General features: G+C 35.5%; 1 protein-coding gene across 4 annotated transcripts in view; it reads right to left on the reverse strand.

Moving 5' to 3' along the window:
* The window catches only part of CDKAL1 (CDKAL1 threonylcarbamoyladenosine tRNA methylthiotransferase), a 615,432-nt gene that overhangs the window by 383,525 nt on the left and 212,452 nt on the right, over positions 1–19,455 (reverse strand). For all 4 annotated transcript variants that reach the window (XM_019734279.2, XM_019734280.2, XM_074335173.1 and 1 more), the window contains exon 8: positions 12,683–12,803. In XM_019734279.2, the coding sequence (XP_019589838.2) occupies positions 12,683–12,803 (121 nt within the window). The remainder of the gene's footprint in view (positions 1–12,682; positions 12,804–19,455) is intronic.

The raw sequence follows: 19,455 nt of genomic DNA on the forward strand, positions 1-19,455 counted from the left end.
AGTTTCCTCAGTGGATTTACAGAAAAATAGACATTCTTCAGAGACAACTTCATCAGATAAAGTAAATGAGGTCTTAACTACATGCACTATTGCCTTTTCAAAAAGCCAAACACAACATTCTGCTTTGTCAGGGTTAGAAAAAATAAAATAACGTGTGCTATCATGCTGCGATGTAGTAAAATAAAAGCGAAGGGGGATCTCAGAAATAAATATGAGATGTATATTATCTTTGTATTTAAAAAACTGACAGGCCTTTGTCCACAATCACGTTTAACCAATTATACTTAATTAAAGCTGGGCTACATAATTTTGGGATTTCCCCCCTTTTCCTGATGGGTCTGGAAAATGAGTTTTCTTGAAGCAACAGGAAAATTGACAGATGATAGCTCTTTGGATACACCCAACTGTTCATGCCCACTGTGTCTTCCAGCCATTTTCATGTACCCTAATTCAAGCACTGCTTTAAAGAAAAAAGAAAAAAAAAAAGACAACAAGACAAGACAGGAGGGTACAGTAGTCATCTATCTCTAAATCTACATGATTTAGCAGTCCCATCCTTTAAACATCATGATAGGAAATTCAAATGCCATTCCACTGGATGAACTTAATGCATCTTAAGAGGCAGCTAATACAGTACAATAAAAAAAAAACACAGCAAAAATTCACCTAGCCTACCTCCATCTGCCAGCCCACATTTTCCATTCTCTCTGCAAAAATCTGGGGCCCGCAGCATCTTTCTCAGGTTTAGTAGCCTGTCCTCTACATTAGTCTCAAACTTTAGCTCTAACTGACTAGCCTTTCAACTAGCTAAATAACTACAGTTCCAATGCAAGGGTAGAAAACTGGGCTTAAAGCCACTTGTGGTTTATAAGAACTGGTGAGATGATGTGGTTCAAGTCATGACTCTGCCACTTACTACTTCATGGTCTTAAGCAAACTCCAATCTTATTAAGCCTGAGATTTGTCTTCTGCGTAATTGTGATAGTAATAAACTAAATAATAATAATATTGAATACTCTGAGCCAGGTATTGTGTTAATTACTTTAAAAAGATGATCTCTTCATTCTCACAACAATAATATTATCCCCATTCTATAGATGAGAAAATTGAGACCTATAGAGGGGTTGAATAACTTATGCAATGTCACACAGCAAATGACAAAATGATGAGGCTAAGTTTGAACTCAAGCATTCTCAGGCTACCTTTTTCTAACCTTTCTCCTACCATCCCTTATTCAAAACATGGCCACACTGACCCACTTATCTTCTCTGTATAAGACATGGCTTTTCACAATTCAATACCACTGTTCATGGGAGGGGAGAGAGTTCCCCCTGCTGAAATTGCCTTTGAACCCACCACCGTGTTCCCCCCAAAATAAGACCCAGCTGGACCATCAGCTAGAATGTGTCTTTTGGAGCAAAAATTAATATAAGACCCGGTCTTATTTTATTATAAGACTGGGTCTACTCTCCTAGCTACTTTCAAATATGAAATACAGTATTATTAATAATAGTCACCATGTACATTCCATCCTCGTGACTTGTTCATTATATAACTGGAAATTTGAAGAAGAAGAAAAAAAAAAAAAAAGACTGGGTCTTACATAATATATATAAGACTGGGTCTAATATAATATAATATAATACCAGGTCTTATATTAATTTTTGCTCCAAAAGACACATTAGAGCTGATGATCTGGCTAGATTTTATTTTCGGGGAAACACAGTATGAGATGAACTTCAGACATGGCCTAAATATCCACTTTCTAGGGGAGATCTCTCTGACTCATCCAAACAATCCATCAAGGTCCTAAGATAACTTTGTTTACTTCTATACTACTATACTTACAATGTTATAATTTAATTGTTTTGTGCTTGCTTTACTCTCTATCCTGTGGGATTCTCAATGGCAGACATCAATGAAGCATCTTTCTATCCTCTGCACTTAAAAAATGTTAAAACACATTTATTTGTTGAATAAATGAATGTCAAGATGCAGGGCTGCTTAGTTTTCTTAAAGGGCAAACATAAATGTCTCACATACATAAAATAAAGCAGTCAACTTTCTGAACTGTAAGAGCATTTATTATTATTTATAATTAATGTATATCCTCACCATACAATCTATGAACTAATCTGAAGAAAGTGGTAACCATTCTACTCAATTAATTTCTATCTAAGGTTTCCTTAATGGTGTGCGTAAATTTGAGCATCTTTACATTTTTGCTTTTTCATTCAAATTCATTTTCCCTTCCTTAAACTAAATAATTTTATCAGAAAAGTGGTAAGATGCACTTCTTAGCACGATGGTATAGCTTATAACATGACAGAATTTGAAGTGATTATTAGAAACCAGTCATTTCTTTATATGTAATTTCTAAGAAAGTTATGTATTAATTTCAAAGTTTATATACAACAATGGTTACATAAAGAATTTATAAAACTTAAGATTAAATCCCCATCCTAATACTGCCTAAAATGTTTACCTGTGCCTCTTACTTAAAGGCATCTATTTAACCAGCATTTGAAAGTTCGGCAACTTGATCATTATTGCACAGGTATGAGCCAATAGTGCCATCCACTGTTCTTATGAATGATCTTTCCCAAGTATAGTTTTATAATACAGTAATAATAAAACTGCTTTAGTATTTCATGTGTACAATATTGAAGTGAAAATAAGGTATGTGGGGATTTCATGGAAGACATCAACAAAGCTACAAATTTCAGAACCACGGGTTTTTGGATAAAAGTAAAAATGTAACAAGTTCAGAATTGCCATAAATACTTCAATTTCACACATTTAATTGTTTAAGTTTCACTTCATTCATAGTCCAAATTAACATATCCTTTTTTCTACAAAAGAATCATCTACAGCAAAAGAGAAGTAATTAGAATTATATCCCAGATCAGCCAGAAAAAACTTTGCATTTAAGTAACACTGCTGTCACTGAATAATATTTTAGTATTCTCAAATACTAAAATATTTATGGAGTAAATACTGTGAGCAAGACATTGTACTAGAAGTTATGGGAGAAACAAAGATTAATTTTTTTAAGTTTATTTTTCAAATAGTCACTTAAAGCTGAACAAATGAAGTAGGAGATTGATGAGCTGATGATGAATTGGATAAGCACCTGAATTTAAATTCCATTTCCAGCAAATGTCTTGCCTAAATAGTACAAAAGAGAAAGAGAAAGGAAGGGGAGAAAGGATCTTGGAGAATTGTGGTCAACTATAGAATATAGCAACATCAACATTCTAAGGAAAACACGTATTAAACTGCCCATAATGTGTCAGGCTACACATACAGTAGGTAGCATGCTCCCATGTTAGAAAAGAGATCAGCTGTGAAGAGTATCTAACTTATTTGTCACGCAACTAGAAAAGAGAAGTGTGTATGACTCCAAACCCCAAGCAGAGAGCTCTCTCCAACGTACTAAGGATTTCACTGCTCAGAACAGGCTGGAGCCACATTCCAGGCTCAAGATCAAGAGATAAGGTTCCGGGTCTCCTTAAGCGTACAGAAAACCAAGAATAGCAACAGGTCTCTGCTCACCTTAGGGATGTGCCAAAAGAATAGTTACAACCTCTACATTCAAGTTTCTCATGGGCCATGCTTGGATGTCTATAATTTACTTTTAAAAGAATTTAATGTAGCAAGCATAATAAAAAATGTGCGCGTAATTTTAAGCTACACCTTTAAGAACAGTCTCTCTTTGCTAGTATTTAGTAAGAAAAGCTGCGATCTACGTTGTTGATAAGTTTTAGCTGTCTTTTATCTTTGGTCAACAGCAGTGGCTTTGCAAATTAGCATAACAAATGACAGAAATAAGTTTTCATTTGTGAAAGTAGTGGTTAAATACTAACAATATAAAAGATAATAGAAATGGGATGTCATTGGTGAAATCAGAGGCTCTCAAGATAAATGGACTGGCTAAATACTTTCCAGGTTAGGGTAAAGAACCTTGCAGCACACTAGCCAAGACCAATGCTTCTCAAACTATCTATAGTGACAGACCGTGAGCTTTATTTCCAACCTCTTGTAAATTAATATTTTTTTTTGGTAAAGTACAGTGAAAATGAATTATAAGACATTGCAGCAATGATAAAGTGCCTTGAAAGTTTCTAAAATGTTTGCTCTCGATTTCTATACTTGCTGCAGACCAGCCATCAATAGTTAATCCCGGGCCACTGGTCCACAGAGCAGCTGTTGGGTAGCACTGGCTGGAACCCTGCAGGTATTGTCCTGGCTTGGTCCCTCCTCTCCCTCCCCGCACACTGTGTAGACATTGTGTAGAGGGTTCTCTTTGCCTAAGGCTGACAATATTGTCTCAACTGGCTAAAAGGAAGCTTTCAGGCAAGGTCTGATTTTATCACCTAAAGGAGAAGAGAATTAGGACTTCACCAAGCTCACAAGAACAGCTGGGCTGTGCCACCTTGCTTAATAAATTCTTATTGCAGATTTTGGACGGGGACTTGTTTTCATTATAACCTGACAGCTGGTGTATAGGAAAGCAACTAATCCTCATTGGTAGCTACTATTATCTATCAGAGAAAAAAAAATCCCTAAGAGCTATGCATGACAAAATTGGCTTAGGTTAATTTGCAGTCATCAGTGCCCAATATATAAAAAGAGATATTGACTCATAATTTTAAAGTAAATGAATGATGCTAAAGTGTGCTGAAGTCTTTCAGGAAAATGTTTCATCTTGGGATACTGCCTGAGGGCAGCACCAAGGTGGCAGCAGCTATTCTCAAGAAAGTAGATTCCGAACAAGACCATGGCTTTATACAACGAGGATATGTGAACAACAGTACAGCATGAACTAAAAAAAATAAGCAGGTCTTATTTCTTGACACCATGCTAAGCTTTAAGGATTAAGTGAATCATTATTGAATATACGAAATATATAGTCATTTCAAAGAGATTCTAATGTAAAACACCCCAAATTTTACTTTCCCAAAATATTAGAAAGATTCGCCTGAGTATAAGGACGAAACCACCTATATTCAAATTTCTAACAGGATCTCTTTGGAACCCTAATTCAAGCTTTATAAAGAGCAGTTCCAGTTAAATACCTCTAAAAATCGTTTTTTTAAGGAATGCAATTTTCTGAAAAGCTATAATTTAAGAGTACCATAAAAAAGACAGCATTTGAGGCTTCTGTTTTCCACTGTGCACAGTAGTCTTGTTTGATGACAAAGATCAAGGAAAAGGATACCTTTTTACCGTGTTGCTGCCACTGCATCTCCTGGAGGGACAGTGAGAGGATATCTGAGTTATCTCACAGCTCTTAAATTCAGAGGTCTAAAGAGTCACCACCTAGAGAGAGTGTCATGCTGCGACCTGACAGCATTGCCCAGAATACAGAACAGAATGAGATACAAATCCTCTCCACGCAGGAGCTGCAATTAACTCTTGTGTTTATAGCTGCCTGGTTTGGATTATTTTAGTGGATGTTAGTTACTTGTTGATCTGAGAAATGTTTGTTTGTATATATCATAATATCTAACACAATACCAGGTATTATGGTAAGCACATAATAATTACATTTTCACAACTATTATAATTAATAACTAATTATTATAATTAATATCTAATAACTATTTTATGTTTTAATCATTAGAACGAGAAAGATAAAATGTCACTAGTAGTAATTATATTTCTCTAAAAGCAGCTTCATATATGTGAAATAAATTTGCATTCTTGTTATTTCATTCATTCATTCAAATATGTACTTGGAAGAGCACTATGTATCTAGCATTGGAATAGGGACTGATAAACTCTGGACATTATAGAAAGAAAGTGAAAACATCCAAGTTTGTTTGTTTTCCAGGAGCTAAGATGTCACAAAGGGGGAAAAGTAACAGATACTTTTAAAAATGATAATAAATTCAAGTACATAATCTCAAAGAAAATTAGATTCCCTTTAAAGGTTCCCATATATCATCATTTTATGTCTGACAGATAGCAAATAACAAGAAAGACAAGATAAATCTTAAAAGAAAAAGTATCAGTAAAGTATTACAAGGTCAGACAGTATTTTCTAAGATGTGTTTAGCCCAGAAGAGGATTATCCCTTCAAACTCAGGATAACCTAATAATAGTATCTGAAAAATGATGAAACTTGTATCAGAACTGCTAAGCAGCACTCAACTCTCAGCTTTCGAAGAACGAAAACTGCCAAGGTATTGTCAAAAATGATAACTTTAACAGTGACCAAAAAGCCAAAATAAAACACAGATTTTTCTTTATCGTCCAATTTCTGATTTTTTTTTTACTTTTTGTCCCCTATATTATCTTCTGTCTCTACACTCCACTCTCAGTAGTAGAAAATATAAGGCAATCACATAAATGGGGTCCTCTGACCAAAAAAAAAAAAAAAAAATGAGCTTTTCAACCTCAGCTCACTACTTTTGTGGATGCACATGCAGACTCCGTTATGTTGCCCATAGCACTTAGTTGATTGATACCTTTCTCTTTGTTTTCAGTCACAGTTGACATCCAACATTATTTTATAGTTTCGTGTGTACGGCATAGTGGTTAGACATTTATATAATTTACGAAGTGATACCCTGACTAGTCTAGTACCCACCTGGCACTATACATGGTTATTACCATATTATTGACTATATTCCCTGTGCTGTACTTTATGTCCCCATCACTATTTTGTAACTACCAATCTGTACTTCTTAATCCCTTCATCTTTTTCACCCACCTTCTCATTCCCTCTCCCATCTGGCAACCGTCAGCTATGAGTCTGTTTCTGTTTTGTTTGTTCATTTACTTTGTTTTTCAGATTCCACATGTAAGTGAAATTGATACTTTTCTACATAAATATCCACACAGATCCTACTCTGTTGTGTTTCAGAATTATGACCTCACTCTACTGATTCAATGAGAAGAATGAAACATTCTGCCATGAATCTTCGAGTTTCAAATCTTTATCTCAGAAATTATTATTTCTGGCCAAATTTTTAATGAGACTCTCACATGAGATGTAACTGCCAGTTTATAAAAAATATGTAAGGTAGAGTAACAGCTGAACTTCACCATCAGAGGGAGGAAGCGGGGGAAGAAAAACACTGACACGTCCCGGGCAGGGCGCAGGGGTGTGTTCCAATCGAGAAATGGCCCTAGCACAAGTCACAGTAATCCAAAGACTGCAGTATATTAACTAAAATATAAAGAGACATAATAGTGAAATGCTGCCCTTTATTTTGCCTGATAGCAAGAAAGACCTGAACCACATTAAAGTCGTCAAGAACTTTAAGAAAAATAAAATGGTAAGTTGTACACTTACACTTCTTCAGGTCCTCTACTCCTAGAACATCTAAGGAAGCACAAAAGTGCCCTTCCTTTCCAAGGCTTACTTTTCTATCTGTATCCACGATCCGGTTTAAACAGTTTCTCCCATCAATGTACTGGGGGTGCCAAAAAAAATGTATACACATGACTTGTATTCATCTTTTTTTATGGGTATACATTGAGTATTACAATTTTAATAGGTTTTTCTTCCTTTCTTAAAATGTGTATACATTTTTCTGGCACCCTCTGTATTTCAAGTTTTTACCCACCTGCCTCTAAACTAGCTCAGATAATATATATATATATATATATATATATATATATATATATATATATTCTCTAAGGACCACCTCTCTTACTTTATAGCCAAACTCCTCAAGAGAGTAATCTTCCTGTAGCAAAACTTACTAATTTCTAACCTGGTTTCTAATTTTCCCACTGTACTAAAATGGTTCCCCTATCCCAGTATTATTTCTCCTTAAGGGGTCATAAGCAACTGACAGGATGTCACTCCACAGTCATAAAACTTCCATCCCTGAGTCCTACTACACAGAGGCTGCCTCTGTCTCCTCCTATTTCCTAGACATAGGCACTGACCACTCACCTTTAGTGACCTCATTCACTCTCACCCCTCCAACTAAAGCTTTTCTTTTGCCTTATATTTCTATCTCCATCCATTCTTTGGAACTTCCAAATCCATGGTTACAAATAATTCCACCAGAGTCGGTCAAAGCCCGTGTTTTAATACCATTCCCACAACTGGCTGCCATCCTTGCTTTCCAGTCCCACAACTACCACTCAGGCCCCGCTCCTTCCTGGCTGGGAGGCTAACAGCCCCCTCAGTGGTCTCCTTGTATCCATCCACATTACAAGCTGGTCCCAGAATAACCTTGCTAATGCCTCCCTACGATTATTTCTCACCTCTGCCCCAGATTTCAGTGGCTCTCCTTTTCCTTGACCACTGAATTAAGTGTAATTTCTCACTCTAAGGCAATTAGATTCTTCACACAAAAGAGAATGTATCCCACTTTTCCCTATGTATACTGGAAACTTCAGACAAACTGGACAAAGTTACCTACTTCATAAAATACCTGGTCCACTCCTGCGCTTTTGTTCTTTCTTTTCTCTACCTACAATTTTCTCTTGTACCTATCCAAAACCAACCCCTAGAACCTTGCATACCAAAAGGGAATTAAAGTTGCTATGATATTAATGTTGCTAATCAGCTGGCATTAAAAAGGGGAAAGAATCCTTGATTGTCCAGGTGGCCCCTATGAATCACAATGTAATCACTGAAAAAAGGGAGAGTCAGGGTCAGTAGGAAAGGTAACTACGAAAGACACAAAGAAATACAGTGTCGCTGGCTTTGAAGATGGTAAAAGGAGACCATAAGCAAGAAACATAGGTGGCTGATGGATGCTGAAAAAAGCAAGTAAACAGATTTCTCTCCAACAGCCTTGATTTTAGCACTGTAAGATGTGTGTTAGACTTCTGACCTCCAGGCCTATAAGATAATAAATTTGTGTTGTTTCAAGCCACACAGTTTGTGGTAATTTGTTATAATAGCAATAGGAACCAAACACACTTCCATAGATAATTATCAAAATTCTACCTATATATCGTTCAGGGCCCATTTCAGGAGTCACTATAATGTCAAGCTTATTCTGCTCCCACAAGATCCCTCTCTGCCAACCACTCCAGCTAAGATTCCTCGCTCCCTTGAATCCACAAAAGTATCTGATGGAGCAAACAGGGAAGTCTCAGTCTCCGTCATTTACTAGCTGCATGACAATATGAAGTCACTTAACTCTCTGTACCTTAGTTTCCTCATCTATTAAAAAAAATCTCATAATGCTGTTTCTAGGAGTACATACAGGAAAAAGTATACATTTCACAGCAAGCACACAACAGACATGAGCATTTCTCATGAACTTTATTCTCGCGTGTTTTTCAGAGGCATGTCCATATAGCTGTCTTATCATCCTACTATAGAAGCAAGTCCCTATCATGTTTCCTCTACAGGGAGCCTTTACCACATAAGGGACAGTCTGGAAATAAGAATTGTATTAGGCAAGTGGCAGCTGACCTCAAGAAGCCTACCTCAGAAAACACAAACGGCACTGTAAACTGGAACAATAATCCAAGCAGACTAAAATGTTTACACTCAATATAGAGACATAAATACAGATGAACAACTGAACATAAAATTAATAGAGGGTATAAAGATAAAAGGTCAATGTTATTTAAGACACAAAAGGAACCCCTTATTATACACAGTGTGATCAAATCAGTAATCCTCTCAGCTCATCCAAACCCAAACATGATCTGAAATTTTTAACTTCTTCATTGGCTAAAGCAACTAATGTATTCCTTTTACATTTTAAGTCAGAAATGTAACAAAGCATAAGAACTTTGTAGAGTCTAATGGTAACTTCAATAATTTACTAATGCATATAATATAACTTGGTGTACATGGGATGTTTTTCCTAAATGAAAATTGGAAAATTTATATGAAACTTGTAAGTTCATAATTAATTTGAAAGCAATAAAACTTTGAAAAGTATCAAGATTTTGACAAGGATAATTTTTTTGAAAGAAATAATTATGGGTATAACTCTTTTAAAACATTTAAATGTGAGTGAAAAAAAGCAATGAGCTCCACTAGAGGTATAAAAATAAAACTCAACCAAAGATGTTAAGAGTGATACTGTGGACAAACACTCATGGAGATGCTTTCATCTGAGAGCAAATGATAAGGCTACAAGTCATTCAGGAAAATGATTAGTAGTCAGGCAGCATTGAAAGTCAAATCTTAATTAGAGATAGTAGGGAATGAATTCTCTTAATATCAAAAGCAAATCTGCTAATGTGCTTACTAAGGGTCACTTTTATAATGTGACATGACAGACATGAGACGATGAAGAGTGCATAGCAAATATCCAGTGAGCTTTTTAAAAGTTTATAGTGTAGCCTCATTTTAAGAAATACTTAATCCAGCAGAAGAGAAATTCAAATAACACATGAAAACTTTTAACTTAATGCTATTTAAAATGGCTTCCTAAAACAAATTTTTTAAAAATGTGTGGCAACAAAACATAGTAATGGCTTTAAAATAAAACATTTATTCCACAAATATGTATTAAGTACTCACTTTGGACTATACACTGAACTCAGAGATAATAAATAATATAATGATAAGTGAAATACTTTCAGAACCCAAGACGCTTACAATTTAATGGAAAATAAAATTATACAGTCTGAGAAGCACCACAATCAAGATCAATAGGGAATGTTATATGTGCACAATGGAAGGGGAGATTTAGCCCAGTCATAGAGGAAGGAACAAGCTGCTACCCAAAATAAGGGACACATATTGCCCACAGGAAGAGTCTCGACAAAGGGAATGGGGAAAGGAGAAGACAAGTGGGGAAATCCCAGAGCATGCACAGAAGCCTGGCGTAAAGACAGAGAAGAACCTTGAGTTTGAAAATTTCAAGTAGTTCAGTATGACCGGATACTGAAGTACACAGTGGGGAGCGACAAAATGGAGAAGTACACAAAGACTAGAACAGTAACACATCTTTTAAAACTGTTAAAATAGATAGTAGGTCCAAGTAGCTGCAAAGTCACTTTGTAGAGACCAAATGGATCCTAACACACTAGCGTTTGACAGACCCTAACATATCTACATACTTAAATATGTCTTGCCAGAAAAAAGTGATCAATTCTGCATTAAAAAAAAAAAAAAAAGCACACGAGTGCAAGAGAGAGAGAGATTCTCGGAAAGAGTTTGACTTTGCTGTTCCTGTCCCACTGGCAAGGTAATCTGAACTGGGAAGAGAATTTAGCATAATACCATTAAACTTTAAAATTGCACAACTCGATGGCTCATTCATTAAGCAAATATTTATTAAAGCCCTACCATGTACATTCTTTTGCATACTAAGTATGCAGTGGTAAACAAGAGAGTCAACACTCCAGTCTGCCATCATGGAGTTTATTACATGCCAGTGAGGGGAGACAATTTCAATGGTGAGAAGTGTTATAGAGAAAAATACGGAAAAATATGGTAGAGAGGGAATGTAGGGATGCTGCAATTTTACATAGGAAATCAGGAGTAAAAAAAAAAATGCGTATCTGAAGGAAGGAGAACAATAACTGAGACAGAGGGAATAGTAAACAGACTTATGCTTAAAATTTAACTCAGATTAAAGAAAGAAAGAAAATATATTAGACACGCTGATCAGTGTAATAACTACACTTCTGACTGTTATATTCTGATTTAATCCCTAGTATCTCAGCTGGTAAGTCCAGGTTTCTGAATCTTCAACACTGAAGGCCAGACACGCTTCTATGACAAATAATACAAGTCTACTAAAAGTCACCTCATGGGGCTTTTAGGAAAGAAACCAAACGAGTTCTTCCACCTTCCCTGGTCTTTGTCAGCAGTGTGAAGAATTAACCAGAAAATGGTAAGACTAGAGAAAAGGGGAACAGCAACAACATAGTTACAATAATGCAAGAGGAAATGAAGAGCCTGGTTTAGAGAGAGGTGGCAAGGTGCTGTACAAGGCAAGGTCAGTTCACCTGCTCTCAACAGGAAAAAAGTACAAAGAAAGTCATGGACGGAGGAACAATTTCTAAAAACAGGAAAGGAAGATGAAATCAAAAAGGAGCAGAAGAGCTTAGATTTGTGAAGTCGCTGTGTGAATGGACAGATGGACGGACTCCCACCATTTAAGGACCAGACTACAATAACATAGATTAAAGTGGGAAACACATGACTTTTCCAGGGGGAGTCAAAATTTAAAGGAACCAAATTCCATAAAGGCAAACAAAACCAAATATGAATGAGTACACCAAGAGTTATAATCAGGCAGAAGAACTTCAGATTCTAAGACGAGGAGATTAAGAGTCCTTAACTTTCCGTTGCAATGCTTATTTTCACTTTAAAGCTCATATGGGTGACATTTCAAAATATGTATTTCAGACAGTAAATAATCAAAACATGGTTAGTACCTTGGGCAGTATTTACTATCACCCTATTGAAAACATAGTCAAAAATGAAGGGTATGTTAACCATTGCACAGAATAAAATACTCTTTTTAAAAAAGACTTAAACCAAGGGCACAGCTGGAAAAAGAAATCCATGTTATTACCAAAAAGAAGTTAGAATAACATTAGTCAAAGATACAAAATCTTCTTGCAAATGTTATCTGAACATTTTAGAGGGAACTATAATCATGTGCTATAGAGCTTTTTGATTTTTCTTCCCCATGAAAATGTTCAACTACTTTTCTGTCACCTGTCCAGGAAAAACAAAAAAACTGAATTCATGGAGTATACTGAGTATTGTATAAGTTTGAGTGCTTACCCGGTATTGATGGAAATGATTTCTATCAGTGGATTCTTCCTAATCTTAGGCAAATCCAGTCGTGCTCCCCCCAACCGTTTTCCATTATCCTTTTTCTGACCCAGCAGCCTCACAGAGTGACCTTCGAATAAAGCATAAATATATATTAGCATGAGTCACACAACTTCACGTTAATTCCCTACTCTCATCAAATGTGTTAATACTTGCATTTAACTTTTTTCTTCTATGGAAAAAAATAAAAAAACACCCAACCAGGAGAAGATGTGATTATCGAACCTAAGAAAAATAATGCCAAAGGGAAAAACAGCTGTGTTCACGTCCTACAGTCAAAAGTGCTTTGCTTATAATACCGGCACATTTTACTGCACGGATGAGAGGAACACACATCCTCAGAATGTCATTCCACAAGGTATGCTCCCAGCAAAGACCAGACAAATGTAAAAAGCAGGAATGGGTCCCCTGGGCACTGGGCCTGCAGGCCAGTTTTGCACTACAGGGGGGAAATGCAAAAGCAGATTATCGGCTAAAAGCAAACAGCAAATCAAAGACGTGAAGAATAAACAAGCTGAGAGAAAATGACACTTTATGATTGCATTTTTAAAAACAGACAAAAGTTTTTGAAGTTGCTTTTGAAAAACATGACAAAAGAAAATTAGACCACTTTTAAGAGCCATTACAATTTTTATAATTTTGAATAACTGTAGAGTTGTAGAAATGATGGGAGAATAGTACAAAAAATTCCCATCCCTTTCAGATTCCCCAATTATTATTTTCTGTTTACTTTATCATTTGCTCATTATGTACATACACATTATTTTTCATAACTTTACTGAGGTAAATCCTATGCAATTCACCCATTGTGAACATACAATTCAATCATTTTTATCAGGTTGGTGCAAAAGTAATTGTGGTTTTTGCAATTATTTTTAACCTTCTAAACCGCAGTTACTTTTGCACCAACCTAATAAATATACAGTTGTACAATCATCACAAAAACCCTGTTTTAGAAAATTTCTATCATCCCAAAAATTCCCTCAAGCTTATTTATAGTCCATCCCTGTTCCCATACCAAATATTCCACATTTTATTAATCTGTTGACCAGCTGATGACATTTGAATTGTTTCCAATTAATATCTATTATAATAATGCTTCTATGAATATTTGCATATAACTCTTCGTATGGATGTATGGTTTCATTTCTCTTGGACAGATTCCTACAAATGGAATTGTTAGGTCATGCGGTAAATTTATATTTAAGTTTATAAGAAACAATTGTTTTCTGAATTGGTGATACCATTTTACGCAATGTATGAGGGTTTGAGTTTTTCCACATCACTGCCAAGACCTCATTTGTAACTTTTTTGACAACAGCCATTCTAGTGGGTCTATAGTGGTATATTATTGTCATTTGAATGAATACACATTTCAGTAATGACCAGTGATGTTGAGCACCTTTTTATGTGATTATGAGCCATTTGTATGTCCTGTTTGGTAAAATGCTGTGATGGTTAATTTTATGTGTCAACTTGAGTGGGACGCATGATGCCCAGACGTTTAGCTAAACGTTATTTTGGATGCATTGGTGATGGTGTTTCTGGATGAGACTGACATATGAATCAAGGGACTGAGTAAAGCAAACGGCTCTCCCTAACACTGGTGAACCTTATCTGATCAAAGACCTGAACAGAACAAAAAAAAGCTAAGTAGGAGGGAACGCCTCCTGCCTGACTGGTCATCTTCCAGCCTGAAAGACTCAGACTGAAATATCAGCTCTGCTTGGGTCTTGTGCCTGCCCACGAGCAAACTGGAGCTTACACCATCAGCTCTCTTGATTATCAGGGCTTTGAACTTGGACTGAAACTACACCGCAGCTCTCTTGAGTCTTCAGCTTGCTGATTGCAGATCTTTAGAATTCTCAGCCTCCATAATTGTGTGAGCCAATTCCTTCTAATACATCTCTTTATAAACATACACACACACACAGAGTTCTATTGGTTGTTTCTCTGGAAAAAATCCTAATAAAAATGTCTACTCCAATATTTTAATTGGAGTATTTGTCTTATTGAGTTGTAAGAATTCTTTATACATTCTACTTACAAGAACTTTATTAGATAAATGATTTCAAAATATTTCCTCTCAGTCTATCACATTCATGATAGTATCTTTTGAAAAGTAAATGTTTTTCAATTTAATAAAGTTCAAATAATCAATTTTGTCTTTTATAGCTCACGCTTTTGCTGTTGTATCTAAGAACTCTTTGCCTAGCCCAAGGGCATAAAGAGTTCTCCTACATTTTCTTCCCGAAGTTTTGTTTTAGCTCTTATATTTAGGTCTAGGATCCCCTTTGTTACTTTTTGTATATAGTAAAGGTCTAAGTTCATTTTTTGTATATGGATATTCAATTATCCAACTGCCATTTTTTTCCCTCCTCTTCCTTTGTGCTACTGTTGTCACACACATTTATAGTGGTATACGCGCAAAAACATAGTGCTATATTGTTTTATACAACTGTATGTCTTTAAAGAGAAAATGTGAAATACATATATTTATATAGTACTTTATATTTACCTACATAATTACCATTTCTAGCACTCTTCATTTCCTCCTGAGAACTGAAGTTATCATTTGGTACCACTTCCTTTCTGTCTGAAAAACTTTTACTATTTTTTCTAAAGAAAGTTTTATAGCAACAAATTCTTTTTTAAATTTGGGAACGTTTTTATTGTGCTTCATTTGTGAAGGATACCTTTGCTAGATACAGAATTATTAGTTGACAGTTATTTTTTCTTTGAGCAATATATATATATCATTCTACTACATTTGATTTCTATTGTTTCTAATGAGAAGTCAATTACTAATCTTATTGTTGCTCCCCTGTACATAATTTGTCATTTCTCTTTTATGTTTTCAAGATTTTCTCTGTCTTTTAATAGTTTGAATATGACGTATCTAGCTGTGGATCTCTGCAATTTTCCTGTATGTGATTCATGCAGCTTTTTGATCCATAAGGTCATGTTTTGCATCAAATTTGGAAAGTTTTCATCCAGTATTTTTTATTAATTTTTTGGCACTTTTCCTGTGTCCTGTCCATGTCACATGACTCCCATGACATACTTGTTGGTGTGCTACATGTTGTCCCACAGGTCTTTGTGGCACTCCTCATTTTTCTTCTGTTTTTCCAATTGGCTAATTTCCATTGGCCTATTCTCAAATTTATTGATTTTTTTCTTCTGCCACTTCAAATCTGCAATTGAGCACTTCTAACGACCGTTTCACTTCAGTTACTCTCCTTTACAACTCTAGATTTCTATTGGCTCTTTTTAGTAATGTCTACCTTTTTGTGATTGCTTTCAAGTCACTGTCACCATGATTTAACATGGTTTCACTTAGTACTTGGGAGTCTTTACTAAATCCAAGATTTTTAGTCAAAAACAATTTATATTGCATTTTTTCCCTAAATATGATAATACTTGGTTTCTTTGAATGTATCATAATATTTTGTTGAATACTAGATATTTTAGACATTTTGTAGCAACTCTCAATTCAGATTCTTCCCTGCCCAAAAGCTGTTTTTGTTTAGTAACTTACCTTGACTAGATCTACGAAGTCTGTCTCTCTACAATTTAGTCATTGATGTCCCTTCTTAGTTTTGTTTTGGTTCCCCCTGCCCCAAGCACAACTTTCCAGTGGTCAATTCCGTATCTGTATAGCTCTTAAGCAAGACTGGTCACACATTTGATCAAATACCTTGTGCCAACAAGATTTCTCCTATCTGCTGTTGGATTTCTGTAAGAGCTGGTAAAGGCATTCAAAGTTAGGGCCATTTTCAAGTGCACCTCAACTTTTTCTTTCTCCTGGGCTTTTCTGGGTCCACCACATAGATGTGCATGCAGGCTCCAGCAGGCAGGGAAGTGTGGGTGGATTGGGCCCACTCCAGCCTAAGCTGTACAGGTGCACCACCTCTAGTCAGCTTAACAGTCTGAGGGATTTATCAAACCTCCTGTTTCTGTCTCACATCCCAGAAGTTCATGTTAAATCCCTGGCTAGTCCACCTGTCCATTCTGGGCCAAACAGACACAGAACTTCAGGAGGGTAAAGCCAAGACCCTCCCTATCACTTGCCATCAAAATCTCCACTTCAACTGACAGTTCTCCAAGTTAACTGAGCCTTCTTGGTAGCAGCAGTAAAGCTTACCCTACTTCACCATGGTTGAACAACTCTGTCCATAGAGCTGAGCAAGGAAAATGGGAATGCCCAAGGCAAACAGCACAAGCTCACATTTCCTTACCCAAAGTTCAGTTGTTTTCATGAATAAACACTTCTCAGTTGGATAAATGCTTTTAGTCAATTTCCAGAGTGCTGAAATGGTTTGTTTTTGACTGTCCAACTTTATCATTGCTTATGAGATCTGTTGACCTCCTCGCACAATCATGTCACAAGCAAATCAAAGCCACCTTTTTTAAAGCAACTATTTAAAATAACTTCAAACACGTAATTAGCACAGCAATAAGATTCTAAGCAATTATATGCATGTTTCATCGCCCCTTCATTTCAGAAAGATATACTGCTTAAACATCTCCTATACAGTTTTTCATGACCAGAAGTAATAAAACCATCAGTAATAAAAACATCAGTCATAGCCCTTTTTGCACTAATCACTTTAATAAGAAACATTACATACTTCATTCATTCTGAAAATTCTTGCTCTGATGTAGAAACATAGCTAGAGTCAAGCAGGCATGTGGCATACCAGATTTCACAGATTTTCAAGATAAGGTGAACTCTTTAATCCATAGTTCAGTTAATGAAGAGGTGAGGAAGACTGGCATGATAACAAATAGTTCTCTGAGAGATGCCAAAAGTTCAATAATGACTATGCAAAGGCATGCTATTTTCATACTAGCGTAAGACAAATTTCATTATATCCTGCTGAGACTTGAGTAATATGCAGCCTCCACTAATAACATTTGATAAATTATTCATCTTCACTATCTACATGCAAATAGAGGAACATATCTCTGCCTGACGATATGAGTTATTTTCCAATCCAATGACTCATTAAAGAGCAGCAGACCTAACAATAGTCTGGGTTTTTTTTAATTGAAAATATTGTACACTAAAGACAAAGTAGGAAATAATATAAAACTCCCTCCTTCAAAGATGAAAGGAAGGAAATTCAGCCACAGAACAATTAGTTTTTAAAATGGATTAGCAGAATAAAAGTTTCATTGTTATACCTGAAAATTGTATAATGTAATTAACCAATTTAATACATAGATAAAAATTCTTTTTCAAACAGAATTTGTTTTAAATTAGCTCCTTAAATCTACAAACCATAGAATAAAAACATATACTGAAGATCATTACCTATTATATGTGCAGTTATCAATACTGTTACTATCCAAAACAAACTTAAATTTGACAAAATAAAAAATAAAACTAAAGGAGATGTCTCAAAGAAGGCATGTCTTTGGAAAGCAAAGGAAACAAGAACTGAGGAACAGGGAAACATGCTGAGGAAGTAAAGATGTAAAAGTTTTGTTTTTTTATATAGTTTTTGGAGGAAATTTATGCTGAAAATGAACATGCTGTACTTATGAAGGGACCATGAAGCAAGGACCACAATCACAGACGCACACACATTGCTTCTTTGTTTGATCCCTTCTGGTTAGCAACTGACGCCTAGCGCTGATGGAAAATGAATGCGCCCTCAATGAATGCTGACTTATTTTCTGACCACTGCAAATTTCATTGAAGAGAAAGGGAGGGAAAAAGAAATCAAGACAATGGAGTTGGAAGAAAAAGAGAGTGAAAACATCAGTTTTTACATCAGTTCAATCACATATAATAAGAAATGAAAGGAGTAAGTATTAATAGAACAGATGGGAAGAATGATGCTCAGTGTGAGCAGATCAACTGATAATAACCAGAGACCACTGAAGAGACAGCGATAAAGATGTGAAGGGATTAAAACGGAGATATGCAATTTTAATACAACTGTGAAAAAAGAAGATTGCCTTATATGTAGAATGGGACATACTCAAACATTATATTTCTGGTATCTTTTATCTTTTCCATTTTAAATGCACATTCACATTTCATTTCCACTAAATAATGATCCAATGTGTCTCAGTGGATTTATTAGCCATCTTTAATAAACATCGTTCTAAGTTGTTACTTACAAGTGTCACAGAAAATTCAGCCCTGTTTAAACAAATTTAATTTTAAGCCTGAGGCTTTTAGCAGTTATTTATAAAATGCTACAAAACCCTGATTCCATGCTGGTTTTTACATTTGATCTAATTCACTGAAGAATGTTAGTAAACCATTTCATTAGCTATAATTATTATATATCACAAAATTTTGAATTAAAGACTAGTTTTTTTATATAATTCACAATTATATGCATATTTATGAATTCACAATACTGATGAAAAACCTATGTGAAAAAATCAAGCACGTTTTGTACAATAATTGCCATACTAGTTGAATCAATATTCAATGCTGTTTACGGATCTTCAAGAGTGAAAAATCTTTTCCAAATCCTACAGTGCTGCGCTGAACACTTTTAGAGCTGAGGGAAAACATCCCACCCATATAGAAAGCCCAGTCTTGTCAACATGTCAGAAAGCCAATTATAATGGTCATTCAAAAATAGAAAAGAACCAACCCCTGAAATATAAGCACATATATTGAGTGACAGAAAAAACTATCTACAAACTACAAATTTATTAATTACATTTCTACACACAAACCAATCTTCCCTCTTTTG

The sequence above is a fragment of the Rhinolophus sinicus genome, linkage group LG06 (assembly GCF_036562045.2).
Source record: "Rhinolophus sinicus isolate RSC01 linkage group LG06, ASM3656204v1, whole genome shotgun sequence".
Taxonomy (NCBI): domain Eukaryota; kingdom Metazoa; phylum Chordata; class Mammalia; order Chiroptera; family Rhinolophidae; genus Rhinolophus; species Rhinolophus sinicus.